General features: G+C 43.6%; 1 protein-coding gene across 1 annotated transcript in view; it reads right to left on the minus strand.

Annotated features, from left to right (window-relative positions):
• The window catches only part of trpc3 (transient receptor potential cation channel, subfamily C, member 3), a 54,060-nt gene that overhangs the window by 15,007 nt on the left and 13,166 nt on the right, over nt 1-25,887 (minus strand). Inside the window, exons 2-6 of the mRNA XM_042303179.1 lie at nt 24,190-24,964; nt 23,685-23,735; nt 20,963-21,148; nt 3,942-4,106; nt 922-1,138 (exon numbers count right to left, since the gene is read on the minus strand). Of these exons, the coding sequence (XP_042159113.1) occupies nt 922-1,138; nt 3,942-4,106; nt 20,963-21,148; nt 23,685-23,735; nt 24,190-24,964 (1,394 nt within the window). The remainder of the gene's footprint in view (nt 1-921; nt 1,139-3,941; nt 4,107-20,962; nt 21,149-23,684; nt 23,736-24,189; nt 24,965-25,887) is intronic.

Raw genomic sequence — 25,887 nt, forward strand, 5'->3', positions numbered from 1 at the left:
CTGTTGTGTAGAGGAGGGGAAAGAGAGGGTCCATTTGCAGATGTGTCACCGTAATTGGTATTTCAATCTTGCGGGAGCCACAGCGGGACTGAAGACTGCTACTCACTAAAATCTCATCTGATTTCCCCCTCTCCAGAGAGTTACCCTATTCTCTCTCTCGCAAGTACGCACTGTCAACTGCTCGTTCAAGTTTAGGTCAGTATGGCTGCTAAACATTAAGTAAAACTGACCAGGGAAGCTATGGAAATTGAACTTAAACCTTTCACTTTTCATTAAAAAAAAAAATTACTGTCTGTAACTCTACAATATACTGTACATCAGTGTTCAAAATGTGAAAAGCACAAAATAGTCTCCTGACTATTGTGCCATACAGCTGCTGTGTTTTAAATGCTAGGTTCTTCAGAGCACATTGAAAAGAGATTACTGTTCTAAATAGAGCACAATACACAAAACAACATATGTTTCATTTCATGTGAATCTAACCAGGACAGTCCACTCAGTGACACTTGAATCTAACCAGGACAGTCCACTCAGTGACACTTGAATCTAACCAGGACAGTCCACTCAGTGACACTTGAATCTAACCAGGACGGTCCACTCAGTGACACTTGAATCTAACCAGGATAGTCCACTCAGTGACACTTGAATCTAACCAGGACAGTCCACTCAGTGACACTTGAATCTAACCTGGACAGTCCACTCAGGGACACTTGAATCTAACCCGGACAGTCCACTCAGTGACACTTGAATCTAACCAGGATAGTCCATTCAGTGACACTTGAATCTAAGCAGGACATGAAACATGACTCTGATGTACGCCCTTGCCTCTGAAGCATGTCCACACCTTTCCAAGCCCTTCTGGTGCCGTCAATCCTCCACAGTACCATAACATGTTAATTAAACAAATAAATCCTCTCTCACCTGTGACCCAGACCATGATGAGGATCTCAGTCCAGCTGAATTCAGTGGTCTTGACCCGGTAGATCTGCATGGGGTGGTCAGTGACGGAAACGTTTGGCATGGTGCGGATTCCCTCGAAGCGGTCCGATGCGTTGAACAACAGCAGGCACAGGAAGATGATGAAGGAAGCGGCATGGGCCACAAACTTCATAAAGGGGCTGCGCAAAGCATTGCCCAGCTGCAGAAAATGAGAAGGATCACATTTGCACCTCAGTCATTTAGCAGATGCTCTCATCCATAGTGACTTACAATCAGTGCATTCAACTTAGGTAGGTTAAATAACCACATCATAGCAAGTAAAACCTTCAGGTGAGATCGGTGGGATGCACAGGGAGAGTTCAGTCAATAAGGAGTCTCTGGAGTAACTATGCTGCAACCACCTCAACCTATACTACAAATCAGGATAGTTAGCCAGCTAATTTGCCTACACATCCTAAAATAATGGATCTTTTTTTTTTAAAGATAAGTTTGAAATGGGCTTGGTCTAATTTTCTCAACAACAAAAAACACATATATGTACGTTTAGCTTTCTTAGTGAACCAGACAATCAACAGTTATTTCTGTTTGTTTATTAAAGTTATCTGGCTAACTCCTTGAACCTGCGTTGTAATATACCTGTCAGATGAAATTAGTTGGTTGTGAAGTATGGAGAAAACTATGCTACAGCCACCTCAACCTGCTTGAAATGAGTTTGTTGTGAAGTCTGGAGTAACTTCACAACAAACACCAATCAGTTCAGTTTAGGTGGTCGAATCAATTGATTTAAACTTTCTTTGGTTTCGTTCATGATCTATACAACTGAGAAGCTACTACTAGTCCTAATCCTATCCTATGCCAAAGCATTCCTGAAAAACAAATCGAAGTGTTTTCAAGGTGCCACCTCTAAATAAACATAGCAATAGTAATGATGCCAACAACCCAAATTGGCATCGCGCCATTAACATGCCCAGCTGTTGCTCTGCTTTTCTCCATTCCTCTTATAGCCCTCAATGATTAAAACACACATTGTTAGTCTTGGCTTTATGAGAGGGTAAACAACGTCCCTAAAGATAGAAAATGTAACACTTACATTTAATTGGAGTGTTGTGAGAGACTCTTGTTATACTACTGAAACTTAAGACCTATCCATAAACCACCTGGGTAGGGCAGGGTAAGTGAATATAAACAAACAAGCACACTACACCCTATTTATTTACCCTCACACTTCAAGACTATTTATTTACCCTCACACCCAAGACTATTTATTTACCCTCACACCCCGAGACTATTTATTTACCTTCACACTCCTAGACTATTTATTTACCTTCACACTCCTAAACTATTTATTTACCCTCACACTCCTAGACTATTTATTTACCCTCACACCCGAGACTATTTATTTACCCTCACACTCCAGACTATTTATTTACCCTCACACTCCTAGACTATTTATTTACCCTCACACCCGAGACTATTTATTTACCCTCACACTCCTAGACTATTTATTTACCCTCACACTCCTAGACTATTTATTTACCCTCACTCCTAGACTATTTATTTACCTTCACACTCCTAGACTATTTATTTACCCTCACACTCCTAGACTATTTATTTACCCTCACACCCAAGACTATTTATTTACCCTCACACCCGAGACTATTTATTTACCCTCACACCCCGAGACTATTTATTTACCCTCACACTCCTAGACTATTTATTTACCCTCACACTCCTAGACTATTTATTTACCATCACACCCCGAGACTATTTATTTACCTTCACACTCCTAGACTATTTATTTACCTTCACACTCCTAAACTATTTATTTACCCTCACACCCCGAGACTATTTATTTACCCTCACACTCCTAGACTATTTATTTACCATCACACCCCGAGACTATTTATTTACCCTCACACCCCGAGACTATTTATTTACCTTCACATTCCTAGACTTTTTATTTACCCTCACAACACTAGACTACTTAGCCTCACACTCCTATACTTATTTACTTTAATCACAGGTGGCTGTAAATTTCTGTTTTACTTTTCAATGGGAAGTTTGGGTAATGGACCCATATATATGTAATTCTATGGGCTAGAAACAATACTCTTCATATACTCTGGTTTGAGTTGAGATAAATGAAGGGAACACAATTGGTGAATTTTGTCCCAAAACTGCCTCCGTATTTCACTTTGAACTCTACAGCCTGGTTATGCACCAGTTGATCTACTTGAGAGGTTCTGAGTGGCAGGAATGATGGCGGTGGATGGCCTTGCATGCCAGATTTCTATCTATACTCTCTTGGCAGACATTACATGTCACATTGCAAAACAATCATCAATCAATCAAAATAAAGCTAGCACATTTAATTTCTAAAGCCTTTTTATATCAGCAGTTGTCACAAAGTGCAATACAGATTCCCAGCCTAAAACCCCAAAGAGCACTGTGCAGAGGCACAGTGGCAGTGAAAAACTCCCTAGAAAGGAATGAACCTAGGAAGAAACCTAGAGTGGAACCAGGCTCTGATGGGTGGCCAGTCCTCTCCTGGCTGTGTTCTGTGGAGATTATAGCGGGGAAACTGCCAGGTCCGTTTGCGATATTACAACAAAGACGTTACGTCAAACAACGAACACCTCTGACATCATTGTACATAATTTCACGCAAGATAGAACAGCAGAGCATGTACTGTGAGTTTTTTCTCCACGATGCTGGAGGCGCATTTTCTCAAAATAAAAACAATAACAAATCTGCCAATTTTGGATTCCAACTACAAGGCCAGATCGTTCTTCAAGACGTCCAAACGTTCATAGATGACCAGCAGGGTCAGATAATAACCAGAGTGGTTAAAGAGGGTACAACAGTTCAACATCTCAGCGTGCATGTGCATACGAGCGTTTGTGCAGTTTTGTAAACAAACATACTCCATCAACATTGCTCTGACTACAACAACAAATGGTAAGCGAGAGTCAGCGGTATGTCAGTGGACGTGGTACTCTTACCCGACTGCAAGGGGCGAACCAGTAACCCACAGCCAGCAGGGGCAGACCCAGGGCCACAGCCACCACCACCAGGCACTTTACAGCGATAGTCTGCTCCCTCAGGCCCGACAGGTTCTCATACCAGATCGTCAGCAGCTGCTGCTGGCAGTTGGGGTGTGCCACGAACTGTGGGGGAGAAGAGAGAAAACAGGAAATGAGATGTAATGTTTAAGTTAATGCAATCGGGAAGCAGCCTGGGGAAGCAGGGATGAGCTATATACTGTCTTTATAATAGAGCTAATAAAATGGGAAAGCAGTCTAGGGAAACAAAGAGGCTGAGTGGCAGACCTGGTTCATCCTCTACACTGCCACTCCGTTTAGTCTGGACAATGAGGATGAAAACCCAGTTCTGAATCTATTCTGTAGGCACCAGTCATTGTTTTAAGTCGGCCTATAGTGTGTGTCTATGTGTGTGTGTGTGTGTGGGTGGGTGGGTGGGTGGGTGGGGGAGTCTCATTTAATCACATTAACAGGCTTGATCAAATCTGGGGAAATACATTACGCTCTCGTCAGCGGTGGCTGCTCTGGGAAAATTTGGGTAGGTGGTGTTCCCTGTCTGAGTAATGGAAGTTTTCAATCAAAAGCTACTGAGCCATTAATGAACTGAACAGTTCTCTTTGTGGGTTTTCTTGACACCGTCTGCCAGCCCAGTCAATCCATAACCATTTTATAATAGCAAACGTTTTGTTATTTGCTTTGTAAAGACCTAATACTACAAGATAAGAACATTAACCAGTATCAAGGGGATGTAAAAAGTTTGAGTTCCCATGTTCATTCTAATATGGGTACAAACAGACATGCAATTCCAATGGAGTGGTGGCCATTTCTTCGGATTTAAATGGGATTGACCCTCAAACTGTTGCTCCCAGGTACTTCTAGAAAATCTTTGAGATACAGACAAAATTAATTCTGGGTCAGAGAGAGGTGCATTGCCACCTGTAGCAAGAAACAAGCTCCATCCTCAAGTGTGCAATGTGTTCTGAATGGAACCCACTAGGTTAATGAATAACAAACATCTGTGCCTTTGGCTTTTTAATGTCATGGTTGTGCTACATCGGCTCCCCCTTTTTGCTGCAAGGTTAGCAATGACTGAATTGGAAAATATGGCCAATTAATTATGCTATTGAATGAGGAATCGAGGCAAAGCCAGAACGGCTATGAATAAGGAGCAGTGAGTCTATTATTATTGATTCTTTGGAGAGGGAGAGCCGTGTGGCATTGGGATTTGTCAGTGTACAAAAATCATGGGACAAGAACAAGATGCAGAAGAGTTGAGGTGAACATTAACCTGCCAGTAACAGGATAAGGACATTTTAAAACACTTCATGTGAGAAAACCTGGGCAAAAATCAATAGGTAGAAACTCAATGTCTGTCAGGGGTAGCAAGCTACAATAGATGTTCAAAAGCTCTAATGGTGGTTTGAGTCATCCTGAAAGATGTCACTTTGCCTTACAGTTTTTCAAAAGCTTTTAAAAGTTTTTATCATGATGGAATGGTATTTTATACAATTTTATACAGTGCCAACTAATGATTCAACTTGCTATGCAACTTCCTTATGATTTAATTAATTTTATGCATTATCTAACCTTTCAAATCCCATTTTACAAGCTAACTGTAATGGCATGTTTTTTGTTTCAGTTGTCTGAAGTACCAACTAAAGATTCAACTTGCTGTACAACTCCGTTTTCAGTTAATCCTTTTATTTTTTTATGATTCATTTAACCTTGTGAGTCACACTGACATGCAAATCTGTTTTTCAAGGGCGCCCTGGGCAACAGGCAGCAACATAAACACACGTACAAATAAACTATAATGACAATATAACAGGGTTGGGGAGTAACGGATTACATGTAATCAGTTACATAAGGGATTTTTTTTTAAACAGTTAATGTAATCCGTTACGTTACCAGCAAAAATATTGTAATCAGATTACAGATACTTTTGAAAAACTAGATGATTACTTCGAGGATTACTTTTAAATAGAGAAAGGATGTTTAACATGTCTCTGTTTTCTCAATGACATTCAAATCAGCATTGAAAAACAGCGCAGGTTTAAGGTGGTTCCACTTGAGCGAGTCTGAACACAAGTCAGAGACCAGTATGATGACATACCAAATGTGTTTGATGGATCGTGTGAAAAGAGCAGGAATAGGCTTTTGTAGGCTACAGTCCAACCTATGTCTTCCAATGTTGCAACTACTGTCAGCATTCAAAGATGATCCAATTTGAATAAACGCTAAGGTTTAGGATGACAGCAGTGTCTACGGTGATACGGATATCACTTATTATTGATATCTACCATAGCGCATCACACTGCTGCTCTCTCCCTTAGCTATTTGCGCCTTACAGATTGTGGTTGTTGAGGATGGCTGTTCACAAATCTTAATGTGTATTTGAACACAATAATGGTTGAATTCAAGAAGTTTAAGCTGCCTATCAAACATTGTTTCTGAAACCAGTGGACAGCCAGTGAAAAACACACTCCTGCAACATCTAACTGACACATGCTCAAACTCGCACACTTCTGATAGACTTAAAGGGGCTATCTGTAGTTGCTACATCCATTTTTGGACATAATTTAACCATATTATTATATGTAGTAGAAAGCGATAGGTTAGAAGAAGCCTACATAACCAACCCATAAAGTAAAATGGAACATCCATATATGGCCAGTTATGTAAACTTTAACATTGATTTAACCTGCAATAGATGTCTTCAATTGGTAACATACAATTTTGTCTTCTTCTAATGCCTCTTAAGGTGAAAGTAATCTAAAAGTAACTGCATTTAATCAGATTACATTACCGAGTTTGGGTAATCCAAAAGTTACGTTATGGATTACAATTTTGGACAGATAACTAGTACCTGTAATGGATTACATTTAGAAAGTAACCTACAAGCCTGACAACAAAAACCATAAAACCGCAAGTCACAGTGATGACACCAAACACTCAGCATCATTAACATAGCAAGTGCACACAGAGCCGGATGAAATATTGACTATTTGGAAAAGTTGCAATTAACAAAACTTGGCACTGGTCTTTCCACTTTAACCAATTATATGCATTAACCCTAGAAAATTATTTGTTTGAAGCCACCGCGCAGCCATCTTGGTACTCCTACTCCAGTGTAAAAAAGAATATTTTGGACGATATAGAAATTCATTTATTAATGTCTACATTTGTTTTCCTTATATTCCTTAAAATATATATTTTTAGAGAGAAATAATGTTACTGTAATACATACCATCTTGTCCTTGAAAGATTACATTGAAAGACTGTAGAATTCCATTAATTCCTATGGAGGACTGCTCCTTCTGCGGAGTACCAATATGGCTGACCGGTGGCTTCAAAGCCTTTCACTGGCCAATACATAGCATAAGCAATCCAGGGTTTATACACATCGTTTGATTTTAAATGCGCCCACCAGAGGGCAATGCCGTCCCTATTTCGATATAATTTTTGTTTAGGTTCCACCTCCGAAGAATGATGCAGGCTACATATACATATTCACAAATTGGGGGAGGGAAATAATGTTGTAATGACTTCCACCTCGAGTGATCGAGAAACATCAACAAATAGGCAATTGACAGCTGTCAGTGTAGCTAGGTAGCATGCTAACCTTAGCTAGCCATCTTATTAATCTTATCTAACTAGCTAACGTTATCTGTTGTTGCGGTCTTTTTTCAAACTACTCTGTATTCAAAGGATTAGCCAGCTGGCTAAACTGGTTCTACTGGAGTTTTCATTAGCATAACAGGGAAAACTTCACCACAGATGGAAACCAGTATCTTTGACTTCACAATCTATTGTTATCTCCAAAGTTTTGGCATCTTCCATAAGAGACTGTTTTTCTACATTATAATGGACATGGTGAAACTGGCAGGCTTCAGCTGTGGTACACCAAAGCCAAGTCAGCCGTGCTCATGGTTCTCACAGGGGAAGTGAAATGATAGGCTACAATTACTTTGCTCATGATGCATTTCGCAAATTACATGTAACAACACCCTGACTGCATCAGACACAAAACTCCAATACAAATGTTACAACAGAACAGCAAAAATAGATAAACAAGTTCCTTGAATGTTATTTTGCAGGTGCCTGTTCTTTAAGCAATAAGGCATGGGGGGGGGTGGTATATGGCCAATATACCACAGCTAAGAGGTGTTCTTACGCACAATGCAACACGGAGTGCCTGGACACTGCCCTTAGCCTTGGTATATTGGTTGTATATTGGCCATATACCACAAACCCTGAGGTGCCTTATTGATATTTTATAAACAGGTTATCAACGTAATTAGAGCAGTGAAAATAAATGTTTTTTCAAACCCGTGGTACATGGTTGGATATACCACAGCTGTCAGCCAATCAGCATTCAGGGCTCAAACTAACCAGTTTATAATATAGGATAGATGCTGGCTGCACCAATCAAAGCAATGAAGCATTCATGTTGGGGTGATGGGGGAGCATGGATGCAAAGTGCAATCATACCATTTATGAAATGTATATATTTATATATATTTTAATACAGACTAGCTAAAAAAAAGTAGGTTGAAATGTATAAATGATCCATGTTAAATTTCTGTAAAAAAAAGTAGAGGTGAAAAAAAAAACATACGTTTGCACCCCCTATTTTAATTTGCTCCACGGCTCAGGCGGCCAAGTGTTGGCTACGGCGAAAAGCTGCTTGGTTCAGTTGAGACTTGCAAAGAGGAAGGACTTTGCAGGTGTTTCTGATTCATAAACAGGGCCATGCTGGTGGGTGGTAACATTCAAATAAAACCCAGCCCTGGAAAGAAACGTAGACTGACAAGTATTAGCCATCATATCATATGGGAAACATACGGCATTGCCACAGAAAAAAGTCCCCACTTCAAGCCCAAATATATCATACTCAGTGGTGGAAAAAGTACCCAATTGTCATACTTCAGTCAAAGTAAAGATAACTTAATTGAAAATGACTGAAGTAAAAGTCACCAGTAAAATTCTACTTGAGTAAATGTATTTTTTTTTATATGGTTTTAAATGTACTTAAGTATCAAAAGTAAATGTAATTGCTAAAATATACTTAAGTATCAAAAGTAAAAGTATAAATCATTTCACATTCCTGTCACGTCTACTCCCACTCCCACTCCCTCTCTCCGGCGCTCGACATCGCCGGTCTACTGCACCCTATTCAGTAGATGACTGCGCGAGGAGGTCCTAATGCAATCGACGTGCGGGAAAACAACCTTTCCTTAGACATGCTCATCGCGATAGCCATCCATCTGGACAACCTTCTTCGGGAGCGCCGGCACCTCACTCTCCTCGCCCTCCTCCTTTGTTCGTTCTGAGGCAGATCCTGAACCCTTGGAGGTAGGGGCCACACACCTCTCTGTGGCAGAGCAGCATCACCAGAGACAGCTGGGGCTGTGTCCAGATGGCGGCCAGAAGGGGCACCAGCTTCAGCTGTGTCTGGTGCCTTTCCAACACAGGGTCCACTGGAGCGGAGAGGCGGCCCCGTGATCACCCATCTCCCAAGGTAGGCATGAGTATTCCATCATCATAGTTTTCTGCCAAACCCTTCCTAGGTTCCATGTCAGTTGAGAGTCTTGTAAGTGCCCTCCAACCTATCATTCCGTCCCCCTGTATCATTGGCCCCGTGTTTTGGGATGTATATGTGGACATCCGCCAGGCTCTGGAGAGGGAACCCTTGCCTGCTACCTGCCCTCTTGAGCACATCTACGTCCCCACAGGGGTAAGAGACTGACTGTTGACCTGGGCACACACATCCCTCACCGCTGGACACCCAGGTAACACCTGCACCGTTAAATCCATCTCTGCAAAGTACTGATGGTCCACCTTTGCGCAGGACGTCGCCCGCTTTGTCAACTCCTGCTTCATAGATTCTTTGACTGATCTCCCTCTGTCTGATGGTTTCACCACTATTATGGTTGCTGTGGACAGATTCTCTAAATCCTACCATTTTTATCCCCCTCTCTGGTCTCCCTACCCACCCTACAGGTTGCTGAGGCACACTTCCAGCAGGTCTTCAGGCACTATGGCCTTCCAGAGGACATCGTCTACGACCGTGGCCCCTAATTCACATCGCGGTTATGAAGAGCTTTCATGGAGAAGATGGGGGCCGTGGCCAGCCACACATCCAGGTACCGGCTTCAGTCCAACGGGCAGGTGGAGAGGACCAACCAGAGGAAGGGGAGGTTCCTTAGGAGTCACTGCCAGGACCGGCAGGGGGAGTAGGCCTGGTTCCTTCCCTGGGCTGAGTACGCCCAGAACTCACTTTGTCACTCCTCCACTTGGCAGACTCCCTTCTAGTGCGTCCTGGGATATCAGCCGGCCCTGGCCCCGTGGAGTCCTTTTGGGTGTCAGGGGAAATGAATGGAGTAAAAATAACATTATTTTCCATAGGAATGTAGTGGAGTAAAAGTAAGAGTTGTCAAAAATACAGTGTAAATAGTAAAGTATATTAAAGATACCCCCACCTCCCTGGCCATGACCCTTCTCCCCCGATTGTCCGGGCGGCCAGTTCTAGGAAGAGTCTTGGTGTTTCCAAACTTCTTCCATTTAAGAATGATGAAGGTGGCCACTGTTCTTGGGGACCTTCAATGCTGCAGAAATGTTTTGGTAACCTTCCCCAGATCTGTGCCTCGTCACAATCCTGTCTCGGAGCTCTATGGACAATTCCTTCAACATCATGGCTTAGTTTTTGCTCTGACATGCACTGTCAATTGTGGGACCTTATATAGACAGGCTTTTAACATATGGAGCAAATGGTCATTTGGCAAATAAATAGACTGACTTGTCAAAAAACAGCTTCACCTTAACATCAGTAAGGAGGTGATTGTGGACTATAGGAGAAAGAGAGGAGAATAAGCCCCCATCCACATCGACAGGGTTGTTGTGGAGCGGGTCGAGAGCTTCAAGTTCATTTGCGTCTACATCTCTAAGGACTTAACATGGTCCACACACACCCGCACAGTCGGGAAGAAAGCAGCGTCCCTTCCCTCTCAAAAGGCTGAAAAATTTGTCATGGCCCCTCGGACCCTCAAAATGTTCTACAGCAGCAACTTCGAGAGCATCTCGACTGGCTGCATCACTGCTTGCTATGGAAATTGCACTGCCCTCAACCGCAAAGCACTACAGAGGGTGGTGCGGACGGCCCAGAACATCACTAGGGCCGAGCTCTCTGTCATCCAGGACCTCTATATCAGGCATCAGAGGAAGGCCCAAAAAATTGCCAAAGACTTCAACCACCCAAGCAATAGACTGTTCACTTTGCTACTGTCCAGCAAATGGTATGGCATTGGCTCTCGGACCAACAGGCTCAGAGATAGCTTCTACCTCCAAGCCATAAGACATCTAAATAGTTAAATGAATGGTTACCCGGACTATCGGCATTGACACTATGTTACACTGACTATGCACACTCACAAGACTGTATATACACTCACTCACACACACTACACTGACACAAAAGATTGTTGTAGAACTGTTGTATTCGGTGTGACAAATATGTGACAAATACAAATACAATTTCATTTGATTAAGCCGAAAATCACAGTGGCGGTGCCAAGGCATCTGTCACAGAGATTTGTATTACATCATCTGTAGTCTGCAACAACATTTTGCTGGATAAAATAGATCTTTATGTGTTCAGTCAATCAGGGCATTCTATCTGTGATCCTGGCACAGCTAGGTCACATCTTGACGATGTCAATCATGGCATTCTATCTGTGGTCATGGCACAGCTAAGTCACATTCTGGGGAGCTGGATCCAGATGACTCAATGTTCCTGAGGGGAAACATGGCACACACAATCAGGATTCCCCTCCATGTGTCCATGTGTTAGAGTGTGAAGAGCGCCAGCTCCAGTTTGCATCTCTGCTGCAGATTAGGAAAATGTAATTTGGGGCCTTGCGAAATAGCAAAGTGCTCCCTCAGGCTGGATCCATTGACAATAGGGAGAGAGGATGTTGCTTGCAAATGTATTTCTCAAGTGGGAGCCTGAGGCTGAGAAATGCTGTAAACGCACTACACTGCTTATGGGATTTGGCACTACCTCAAATGTCTCCTTATCATTCTGATGTGGTGTTAAGAATTCCACCTGGTTGCTTAAAGAGATTCTCTGGTACTTCTGCATGCTTTTTAGCCAGTAGTTCTTAAAGTAGCATACTATGTCACATACACTATATACACAAAAGTATGTAGACACCCCTTCAAATTAGTGGATTCGGCTATTACAGCCACACCCGTTGCTGTCATGTGTATAAAATCGAGCACACAGCCATCCAATCTCCACAGACAAAAATTGGCAGTAGAATGGCTTTACTGAAGAGCTCAATAACTTTCAATGTGGCACCGTCATAGGTTGCCACCATTCTAACAAGTCAATTCATCAAATTTATGCACTGCTAGAGCTGCCCCGGTCAACTGTAAGTGCTGTTATTGTGAAGTGGAAACGTCTAGGAGCAACAACGGCACAGTCGTGAAGTTGTAGGCCACACAAGGAGTGCTGATGTGTGTGCCCCGTAAAAATCCTCTGTCCTCAGTTGAAACACTCACTACCAAGTTCCAAACTGCCTCTGGAAGCAACGTCAACACAGAAAGTGTGCGTCGGGAGCTTCATGAAATGGGTTTCCATTGCCGAGCAGCTGCACACAAGTCTAAGACCAACATGTGCAATGCCAAGGATCGGCTGGAGAGGTGTAAAGCTCACCACCATTGGACTCTAGAGCAGTGGAAATGTATTCTCTAGAGTGATGAATCATGCTTCACCAACTAGCAGTCCAATGGACGAATCTGGGTTTGGTGGATCACGGGAGAACCCTACCTGCCCCAATGCATAGTGCCTATAAAGTTAATGTTAAAGTTAAGTTAACCCATAAAGTTAATGGTCTGGGGCTGTTATTCATGGTTCGGGATAGGCCCCTTAGTTCCAGTAAAGAGAAATATTAACGCTCCAGCATAGAATGACATTTTAGACGATTCTGTGCTTCCAACTTTGTGGTAACAGTTGGGAAAGGCCCTTTCCTGTTTCAGCATGACAATGACCCTTGCACAAAGCGAGGTCCATACAGAAATGGTTTGTTGAGATCGGTGTGGAAGAGCTTGACTGGCCTGCAGAGAGCCCTGACCTCGACCCCATCGAACACCTTTGGGATGAATTGGGATGAATTGGAATGCCGACTGCGAGCCAGGCCTAATCACCCAACATCAGTGCTCGACCTCGCTAATTCTGGTGGCTGAATAGATGCAAGTCCCCACAGCAATGTTCCAACATCTAGTGGAAAGCCTTCCCAGAAGAGTGGAGGCTGTTCTAGCAGCAAAGGGGGGATCACCTCCATAGTAATGCCCATGATTTTGGAATGAGATGTTCGACGAGCAGGTGTCTACATACTTTTGGTCATGTAGAGTATGTGCAGATATGTGCACCACGTGATTGCGCTCACTCGCTCGGCTGTGTGTGCATCTTGCTAGCTGTCACTCAAATGGCAAGGGGCTGAAGCTCATTGGCTAGAACTCAAATTGCTACAGGGCTGGCCCACGTGGGGGAAAATGTAGGGAAAATGGCTTAGCACAGCTTCCAGAAAAAGACTCACTTTTAAACTAGGGATTTTGTGGCTAATTTAGGGAAGACATTAATTCTGTGTGAGGTGTAAAAATACTTAGTAGTTGCCAAAGTTCTGGAGCAAGTCTTTAATAAATGGTGCTTTCTTGGCCAGGGCCCTTATGTACCAAGCCTTTCAGAATAGGAGTGCTGATTCACGGTCAGTTTTGAATAAGATTACATGGTGTAACAATGACGCTGTGAAGCAGGTGCAACGTTTAATAAAACAACAAACATGAAATGAGACAGCGTAACAGTGGCGATATAGCATGAACACAGGAATGATACCGACTGAGGAATGAACGTAAGAGAGGGACAGATAAAGGGGAGGTAATGATGAAGGTAATGGAATCCAGGTGTGAATCATAATGATCTGCAGGTGCGCGTAATGATGGATGCCAGGTGTGCGTACTGATGAATCCCAGGACCGGTGGTTAGTACTGTGGCAACGTCAATGCCGGAGGGGAGGAGCAGGAGTAGACGTGACACATGGACAGGGGGGCCTGATCCTAGATCAGCACTCTTACTCTGAGACACTTAAACCATATGGCCCTAGGCTTACTTGAAAGGGAAATGTCAATCTCAATGGGACTTCCCTGGTTTAATAAAGGATACAAAACAATAATATAAAAAATCCCTCAATCATATTAATATGTTATTATCCTTTTCTTCTTCATAAAACAACAGTACAGAGCCAAATCAGATTGAGGCCTCCTCTGAGTTTCATACCATGACATCTGAACCATCACCTGGTGGCAAGGAGACAACATCCTTTAACATGGTGGAGGAGGAGACAACGTCCTTTACCATGGTGGAGGAGGAGACAACGTCCTTTACCATGGTGGAGGAGGAGACAACGTCCTTTACCATGGTGGAGGAGGAGACAACGTCCTTTACCATGGTGGAGGAGGAGACAACGTCCTTTACCATGGTGGAGAAGGAGACAACGTCCTTTACCATGGTGGAGGAGGAGACAACGTCCTTTACCATGGTGGAGAAGGAGACAACGTCCTTTACCATGGTGGAGGAGTAGACAATGCCCTTTACCAAGGTGGAAGAGGAGACAACACCCTTTACCATGGTGGAGGAGGAGACAATGTCCTTTACCATGGTCGAGGAGGAGACAACATCCTTTACCATGGAAGAGGAGACAACACCCTTTACCATTGTGGCCACGGCTGCTAATTAATCAATCACGTTAATGTCGGTTACAATTCCATCATGCATTTATACCTCAATGAACCTCACACATTATGGCAAGAAGAAGGCCTTAGTGAGGTATTAGTTATTGTCAAAATCTAATCTTTTAAAATTGCAGTGTATGATGGCCCCTTTATGCAGGGAGTGCAGCACTTTTATCCATGCCATTTAACTGTTAGCTTGATTAACATCACATCACCGGACGACCTTGAGCGCAGGAAATCCCACAGAGTAGGCAAAGCTCACCCAGTCCTATGATTAATAATACTGTACTAAGACGTTTGCTGGCTGGCTGGCAGCATACATGTGCCTGGCTGCCTCCAATTCATGGTAATTTTGCTGCACTAAAAATCTGACTGTCTGACTGACTGGCTGGCTGGCACATAACATACATGTGACTGGCTCAGCTGACTGGCACGTAACATACATGTGACTGGCTCAGCTGACTGGCACGTAACATACATGTGCCTGGCTGCCTCCAATTCATGGTAATTTTGCTGCACTAAAAATCTGACTGTCTGACTGACTGACTGGCTGGCTGGCTGGCACATAACATACATGTGACTGGCTCAGCTGACTGGCACGTAACATACATGTGACTGGCTCAGCTGACTGGCACGTAACATACATGTGACTGGCTGGCTGACTGACTGGCACATAACACACATGTGACTGGCTGGTTGGCTGACTGGCATATACCATACATGTGACTGGCTGACTGGCTGACTGGCATATACCATACATGTGACTGGCTGACTGGCATATACCATACATGTGACTGGCTGGTTGGCTGACTGGCATATACCATACATGTGACTGGCTGACTGGCATATACCATACATGTGACTGGCTGACTGGCATATACCATACATGTGACTGGCTGACTGGCATATACCATACATGTGACTGGGTGGCTGGCTAACTGGCACATACCATACATGTGACTGGCTGACTGGCATATACCATACATGTGACTGGCTGGTTGGCTGACTGGCATATACCATACATGTGACTGGCTGGCTGGCTAACTGGCACATACCATACATGTGACTGGCTGGTTGGCTGACTGGCATATACCATACATGTAACTGGCTGGTTGGCTGACTGGCATATACCATACATGTGACTGGCTGACTGGCATATACCATACATGTGACTGGGTGACTGGCATATACCATACATGTGACTGGCTGACTGGCATATACCATACATGTTACTGGCTGGCTGGCATATAACATACATGTTACTGGCTGGCTGGCTAACTGGCACATACCATACATGTGACTGGCTGGTTGGCTGACTGGCATATACCATACATGTGACTGGCTGACTGGCATATACCATACATGTGACTGGGTGACTGGCATATACCATACATGTGACTGGCTGACTGGCATATACCATACATGTGACTGGCTGACTGGCATATACCATACATGTGACTGGCTGACTGGCATATACCATACATGTTACTGGGTGGCTGGCTAACTGGCACATACCATACATGTGACTGGCTGACTGGCATATACCATACATGTGACTGGCTGACTGGCATATACCATACATGTGACTGGCTGGCTGGCTAACTGGCACATACCATACATGTGACTGGCTGGTTGGCTGACTGGCATATACCATACATGTGACTGGCTGGTTGGCTGACTGGCATATACCATACATGTGACTGGCTGACTGGCATATACCATACATGTGACTGGGTGACTGGCATATACCATACATGTGACTGGCTAACTGGCATATACCATACATGTTACTGGCTGGCTGGCATATAACATACATGTTACTGGCTGGCTGGCTAACTGGCACATACCATACATGTGACTGGCTGGTTGGCTGACTGGCATATACCATACATGTGACTGGCTGACTGGCATATACCATACATGTGACTGGCTGACTGGCATATACCATACATGTGACTGGCTGACTGGCATATACCATACATGTGACTGGCTGGCTGGCTAACTGGCACATACCATACATGTGACTGGCTGGTTGGCTGACTGGCATATACCATACATGTGACTGGCTGGTTGGCTGACTGGCATATACCATACATGTTACTGGCTGACTGGCATATACCATACATGTTACTGGGTGACTGGCGTATACCATACATGTGACTGGCTGACTGGCATATACCATACATGTGACTGGGTGACTGGCATATACCATACATGTTACTGGGTGACTGGCATATACCATACATGTTACTGGGTGACTGGCATATACCATACATGTTACTGGGTGACTGGCGTATACCATACATGTGACTGGGTGACTGGCGTATACCATACATGTTACTGGGTGACTGGCATATACCATACATGTGACTGGGTGACTGGCATATACCATACATGTTACTGGGTGACTGGCGTATACCATACATGTGACTGGCTGACTGGCATATACCATACATGTGACTGGGTGACTGGCATATACCATACATGTTACTGGGTGACAGGCATATACCATACATGTGACTGGGTGACTGGCGTATACCATACATGTGACTGGCTGACTGGCATATACCATACATGTTACTGGCTGGCTGGCATATAACATACATGTTACTGGCTGGCTGGCCGGCAGACTGGCACATAACACATGTGATTGGCTGGCTGGCTGACTGGCACATAACACACATGTGATTGACTGGCTGGCTGTCTGACTGGGACATAACACACATGTGATTGGCTGGCTGGCTGTCTGACTGGCACATAATACACATGTGATTGGCTGGTTGACTAGCACATAACATATAAGTTACTGGCTTGCTGGTTGGCTAACTGGCACATAACATATATGTGACTGGCTGGCTGGTTGGCTAACTGGCACATAACATACATGTGACTGGCTGGATGGCTGACTGGTTCATACATGTGACTGACTGGCTGGTTGACTGGCACATAACATACATGTGACTGGCTGGCTGGCACATAACATACATGTGACTGGCTGGCTGGCACATAACATATATGTGACTGGCTGGCTGGCACATAACATACATGTGACTGGCTGGCTGGCACATAACATACATGTGACTGGCTGACTGGCATATACCATACATGTGACTGGCTGGCTGGCTAACTGGCACATACCATACATGTGACTGGCTGACTGGCATATACCATACATGTGACTGGCTGGTTGGCTGACTGGCATATACCATACATGTGACTGGCTGGCTGGCTAACTGGCACATACCATACATGTGACTGGCTGGTTGGCTGACTGGCATATACCATACATGTGACTGGCTGGTTGGCTGACTGGCATATACCATACATGTGACTGGCTGACTGGCATATACCATACATGTGACTGGGTGACTGGCATATACCATACATGTGACTGGCTGACTGGCATATACCATACATGTTACTGGCTGGCTGGCATATAACATACATGTTACTGGCTGGCTGGCTAACTGGCACATACCATACATGTGACTGGCTGGTTGGCTGACTGGCATATACCATACATGTGACTGGCTGACTGGCATATACCATACATGTGACTGGGTGACTGGCATATACCATACATGTGACTGGCTGACTGGCATATACCATACATGTGACTGGCTGACTGGCATATACCATACATGTGACTGGCTGACTGGCATATACCATACATGTTACTGGGTGGCTGGCTAACTGGCACATACCATACATGTGACTGGCTGACTGGCATATACCATACATGTGACTGGCTGACTGGCATATACCATACATGTGACTGGCTGGCTGGCTAACTGGCACATACCATACATGTGACTGGCTGGTTGGCTGACTGGCATATACCATACATGTGACTGGCTGGTTGGCTGACTGGCATATACCATACATGTGACTGGCTGACTGGCATATACCATACATGTGACTGGGTGACTGGCATATACCATACATGTGACTGGCTAACTGGCATATACCATACATGTTACTGGCTGGCTGGCATATAACATACATGTTACTGGCTGGCTGGCTAACTGGCACATACCATACATGTGACTGGCTGGTTGGCTGACTGGCATATACCATACATGTGACTGGCTGACTGGCATATACCATACATGTGACTGGCTGACTGGCATATACCATACATGTGACTGGCTGACTGGCATATACCATACATGTGACTGGCTGGCTGGCTAACTGGCACATACCATACATGTGACTGGCTGGTTGGCTGACTGGCATATACCATACATGTGACTGGCTGGTTGGCTGACTGGCATATACCATACATGTTACTGGCTGACTGGCATATACCATACATGTTACTGGGTGACTGGCGTATACCATACATGTGACTGGCTGACTGGCATATACCATACATGTGACTGGGTGACTGGCATATACCATACATGTTACTGGGTGACTGGCATATACCATACATGTTACTGGGTGACTGGCATATACCATACATGTTACTGGGTGACTGGCGTATACCATACATGTGACTGGGTGACTGGCGTATACCATACATGTTACTGGGTGACTGGCATATACCATACATGTGACTGGGTGACTGGCATATACCATACATGTTACTGGGTGACTGGCATATACCATACATGTGACTGGCTGACTGGCGTATACCATACATGTGACTGGCTGACTGGCATATACCATACATGTGACTGGGTGACTGGCATATACCATACATGTGACTGGGTGACTGGCGTATACCATACATGTGACTGGCTGACTGGCATATACCATACATGTTACTGGCTGGCTGGCATATAACATACATGTTACTGGCTGGCTGGCCGGCAGACTGGCACATAACACATGTGATTGGCTGGCTGGCTGACTGGCACATAACACACATGTGATTGACTGGCTGGCTGTCTGACTGGGACATAACACACATGTGATTGGCTGGCTGGCTGTCTGACTGGCACATAATACACATGTGATTGGCTGGTTGACTAGCACATAACATATAAGTTACTGGCTTGCTGGTTGGCTAACTGGCACATAACATATATGTGACTGGCTGGCTGGCTGGCTAACTGGCACATAACATACATGTGACTGGCTGGATGGCTGACTGGTTCATACATGTGACTGACTGGCTGGTTGACTGGCACATAACATACATGTGACTGGCTGGCTGGCACATAACATACATGTGACTGGCTGGCTGGCACATAACATATATGTGACTGGCTGGCTGGCACATAACATACATGTGACTGGCTGGCTGGCACATAACATACATGAGACTGGCTGGCTGGCACATAACATACATGTGACTGGCTGGCTGGCACATAACATACATGTGACTGGCTGGCTGGCACATAACATACATGTGACTGGCTGGCTGGCTGGTGCTTTACTTGTATTTTTTTGTTGGTTCTTTATTACTTCATTTTTATTTTATATTTTGGATAATTGGTGCTGTCATACACTGGATTTACTTGTAACTATAATCATATACATTCAATACCTTGATTTTGACTTGGTTGACATATTGCTGTGTTACTTCTAGACACTCTGAACAGGAAGGTTATGTTTAGTCATTAGTTGAACTTTGAGATACAGCACAGTGGTTTCCACTACAACATAAAGTCGTTCTGGCAAAAAAAAGCTAAAGCAAGCAGCATTGAATCAATGAAAATGTCTGACTGTTGCAAAAAGTGTAGTACCAAAATGTTGATGCTAAATGGATAGATACTGTAGATAGTGTCACAAAAGAAGCCCTGTTGAGAGGAAAGGGGTGATCGCAAGTGAATTTTGTAGGCAGGGCCAGTGAAGAGGGGTAGAAGAGGTATGGATGCAGGTCTGGTACACAGGCAAGTAGCAATGGAGGCACTTTGATGTAAAGTGGCGTGTCCTGTGAATCATTTTGAATGAACTACAGTATATTCTAAATTCTAGAAATAACTTACAAGATCGAGAGATAAGAGAGCGTTGCAGTGCTGTTGTGCAGCTAGAAAATAAGGTGTGATGTGAGTCCAACCAAATGGATAGTTTTTGTTTGCTTCACTTCTACAGGACACACTGGATATGTTCAGCATTCAACCAATAAGAGATCACCGGTCAGAGAGAGTTTACATGGGAAGAGTTAATGCCTGTTGAAGTATTGAGAAGTCAACTACAGGTCTAGACCTGAGGATAGATAAAGGAAACTGTTAGATACTTACCTTTTTCACCTCGTACTTGATGGCCAGTTTGACCCTGCTCAGGAGAGAGCGAAGGCCCTGCCCCGACTCCTTCTCAGCAGTAACATCTCCATTCAAAATCGCTTCCACTTCCTCTGTGTCCCGACAGAGGTCCAGCACTCCCACTACAAAGTCCTTACACTGCATAGACAGCTTGCGATAGTCATTCTGGACAGAGAGAAAAACAGGTTAGAGTCAAGTCAGCTACTGGAGACAGGGAAAGGCAAACTCGTTGGCGTAAATCTCAATTACAAAGGTAACGTGACGCGAACAGAATATAAACTTAGTGATATTTTTCCAGCAAACATTATGTTATAGAAAGATATACAGTAATAGTGAGAGAAAAAAATACTTATGCTTCTCTGAAAACACTTTTAGTATTTCTGAATAAGTAATGGGTCCAATAGTGGTGACACAATGGGGATATCTGTGTGTAATGATCTCGACATTAGCTGAACTCAAGAAAGGGTTGTATATCCACATGACATAGAATTGTATTATTAAGTAGGAGAATCTGAAATGCATTTACATCTTAATACTGTGCAGGATAATAAAATGAATAATAAGGATTACGATAGCTCGGAAATGAATCTCCAAAAATAAAACGTTCATAGAAATGTGGTGTTAATGCTACAATGTGAAATGTATTTTAACCTCTATTTTCACAGGATTACTGTCACTATAGGAGGAGGTAAGGTAATGGAATTGTTATCTGAATGCATCCGCAATTTTATTCTCGTGGAAGCAGTTAAATTGGTAATTTCAGCATTCCTTAAATAGGCCTACATAATACTAGTCTAGTCCTTTGCGAAAAGACATCTCAGTGTTTTGATAAAATGAACGTGCTTGCCAGGTGACAAGATTGACTGTACTCAGCACAGTATTATAAAATGATTTAATATAATTTTCTCCCTATTTATAGAAAGTATACAGTCGATATTGATGATACTGGCCTCAGTATTACTTAGTATCATATTTAAGCTGTTAATTGAACTTCTGGTCAACCATCCCTAGCTTAGATCACTCTACTTGTTGGAAAGCAATCCAACATTAATGTAATAAATACTTTGTCTACAAGGGAGGAAGAGGCCATGCATGTTTCATTGGTATAATTCAAATATCAAGAAGAAGCAGTTTTGCAAATTAGGGGACACAGATGATATGTTTACACAAATGATATGTTTACACAGATGATATGTTTACACAAATGATACATAACCAGTTATGCATATTGGCAATGCATTTGAAATGCATGCAGTCTCATGATGAAACAGTAGTCTGAAATGCTCTTGGTACAGCTGACTTTGTCCTTATAGCACACTGCCAAGCTGTAGCCTGTCCCTTTTACCTATGGTCATACTTCCATAGTGAATCATTCCAGAGTCACCACTTTTACTCACATTGTTGTTTAAACCTTGCTCTAAGAACACAATTAAAGGCGCATTAAGCTAAAGGATTATCTTTTGCTTTTAAATGTGTTGTTTGTCCTTTATACTGAGAGTAATTTAGTCTGGATTTCATTTCCAAGGAACAACTAGACTTTGCTCAGCATGCGTCTGTCACTTTGTTCATGTCTAGTGCTTTATTCTTTCTAATTGTGATGGATTGTCATAAACCATCTGTTCAAAAATACTGTCAAATACTGTGTTTGACAAGCCCAAACACTACATTTTCAGGCACTCAGAACTGAACATTGTGATCCAACTCTCAAGTGAAGTGTTGCACCGTGTGAGCAATTTACTGCCTTTCATTCACTAGAACTTGTTCCGATATACTTCTATCATCTCACTGCATCTCTCAGAGGGAGGCAAAAGGACAATTCAGAGAACAGATTGAAGAAAACAGGTATAAGGACAAAACAAGCCCTGTATGAGGGCCCATATTGAGAGCTATGTGACGTGTTCTCTACGGAAATAGCTTTTCAGTTTCTTCTGTGTTAAGTGTTGTATCAGACAAACCTGAAAATCCCAACAGGAGAAAGTTTTGATTTATGAGACAGGGTCAAACAAGCGTCCTCTTCTAAAATGTTAATTTACAAACACATTCAGTGTAGCTTGTTGCATCATACCAAGCTTGAAATGGTTGTTAATGTGTCATATGTTTAACAGCATGAAGCACTCTAGTAAATGTGGGTAACTTAATAACAAGCTTTTGCGGCAATATAGTTCAGTGAACTCATTTTTACAATCAATTCAAATGAGACAAATAATTCAATAATGTATTCTTAAAGGAGAGGGCAGGTTTGTTTTTTGAAACACCACTGGTTTCTCTCTTTCCCATTAACAGCTCTGGAAATCACATCTGTCACAATGTTTATCTGCAGGCAGTGGCTAAAATGCAACTGTAGTCCCAAGTGGCGCAGCGGTCTAAGGCACTGCATCTCATTGCAAGAGCTGTCACTACAGTCCCTGGTTTGAATCCAGGCTGTATCACAGCCAGCTGTGATTGGGAGTCCCATAGGGCGGTGCACAATTGGCCCAGCGTCGTCCAGGTTTGACTGGGGTAGGTCACCTATGTAAATAAGAATTTGTTCTTAACTGACTTGCCTGGTTAAATAAAAAATCAAAATAATGCACAATCTGACAGGCAGCCAGATATGCTAACAGACAGATTACCCTTGAAGTAACAGCAAGTAATTATCCAGTGTGCAGCTAGGCACATTTTTAATCAATCTCAATGAATTTATGTAGTTAAACATATTTACCAGGGAGAAGCAATTGTGCTGCGTGGTCTCTTTTTTATGGCTCTTTTTATCCTGGTGGCGACATCAGCATAACACACATACAGGTTGAAGATTCATTACATTACACAACATCGGTTTTAAATAAAAACATGAGGCTGAAATTAATGGAGTTGTTAATTAAGCAGAATCAACACATCGCTATTGTACACGACTTTACCTGATAACAATCCTCAATTTAGTTAGTACTATTCCATGTCAGAATTCCAAAGCATTCAAAATGATGACACATTACACCTTCAAGCTAAATAAAGGAAAACAAACATGTCCTTGAAACTAAATGCAGAAAAAACAACAGTCAGCAAGCAGTTAGCTTCTGAGTAGGAGAAGGTCAGCAGAATTCTGTGAAATTTCCCCAAATTCCTAGGATTTCTGTAAAACCTAAGAATTCAGAAATAGATTTCTGAAAAACCTACTCATTTGGGAAAGTTTCAGAAAGTTTGCAACCCTGAGTGCAGTAGTGTCCTACCTTGAACTCCTTCTCGATGTTGGCCAACTTGGTCAGTTCGTTGCTGAGCTCCAATGCGGTGAGCACTGGGTCCTCGCTAGACAGTGACAGGTAAGCCGGGCTGGCCAGGCCCCGGTAGGCATTGATGCGTGAGCGTGAGTGGCTGAAAGCGTCTTTGCCCTGTTTCTCGGCACATTCTACACACTTGCAGAAGTAGTCGTGCGGCCGCTCGATGCGCGCGCCCTTCAGCAGCAGCATGTGCACCACCTCGTACTTCTGGCAGTGCGCAGACAGAATGATGGGGGTGATGTCGGGCGAGAAGCGCGTGCCATCCTCATCGTATGAGTAGAAGTCATCGTCCTGCAGCTCGCACGGACTCCGTGTCAGTCGCTCGCTAGCCTGGAAGGATGGATGGGCCAAGATGGTTTCCACTATCCTGACGTAGCCTTTCGAGATAGCCAAGAGCAGGGCGTCACCGATGCGCGCCAGGTTATCCCTCCGCAGGAGCAGTTCCGTCACCTCCAGGTGCTCGTTGCCCACCGCCAGCTGCAATGCGTTCTGGCCCATGTAGTCCACGCAGTTGACATTGAGCGTGGTAGAGTCCTCCAGCATCTTGCGGACCACAGGGATGTTGCCGTACTCTGCCGAGTCCAGAAAGCGCTCTTCCTCGGCGGTCATGCTTGTGGTGCGGTCGTTGAACATGAAGGCCGGCCCGCGCATCTGTGGTCGACGACCCTTCTCCCGCGCCGCTATCATCCGCCGGTGGGCGGGGAGCTCAAGTTCCGCTGCCGCTTTCCTTGCAGAGATGGAGAAAACGACATTATGGTTACTTCCTCTGTGAAGAGCTCTGACTTTTGCAAACATACTTACCACCAAGTTGTATTGAATACCAGCTATAAAGAACATTACCCATCCAGGATAATAAAGATGACCTACTCTACCAGTCAAAACCAGTCAACTTTAAATGGACTCAACTTCAGTTGTAGACCTGTTTTACAAAGTCTACAAAACCACCCTTCACCATTCAAAGAGACCAGTGCTATAAGAGCAGAGATTGCAAGGCATGCTTGCATTTTGAATTATGTTGCGTTTTGGCATAAGGGTGTATCTAGAGCATCATGTTTGGTGTCTGCACAGTTTGTTGTTCCTTGATCCATAGCCATGTCATCCCACCGCCCCATGCCTTCCTTACGTTCACAACAGAGTGGAGAGCGGCAGCAGTGTATTCATTAGAGCCCAGCACCAAGCCACCCCAGCAGTCTCAGTGAAAAGTGCAGTGACAGAGTGCCCCACAGACTGTGGAAGAAATCCTTCTGGCGTTAATAGCATTTTAATGAAACACAACAGATGCCTGGGTGATACAACTACAGGTTGCACTAACATATCAGGGGTTTCTGTGCCAGGTTTCAAACCAAGCAAGTGCTCCTGCCAGAGATGAGAGCCATAGTCATTAAGCACATGTTGGTATACTTGTTTCTGATAGTGGATTAATAATACCCAGGGTGTTTGGGAAGTATTTGACAACAATTGGTAATTGAGTAATAGTAGTTGGTCCATAAAATTGGAATGAACTTGACATTTATTGTTTAACATTTATCAAATTAAATTAGTAGACGATTAATAGACAATTCCACTAATTCAATTCGGTTCCATTCCCTCTCCCTTTATAGCCGACCAATTCAATTAAACTCAAGTCCAGTTTTGATTTAAAACATCAAA

This window comes from Oncorhynchus tshawytscha, linkage group LG21 (assembly GCF_018296145.1).
Source record: "Oncorhynchus tshawytscha isolate Ot180627B linkage group LG21, Otsh_v2.0, whole genome shotgun sequence".
Lineage (NCBI taxonomy): Eukaryota > Metazoa > Chordata > Actinopteri > Salmoniformes > Salmonidae > Oncorhynchus > Oncorhynchus tshawytscha.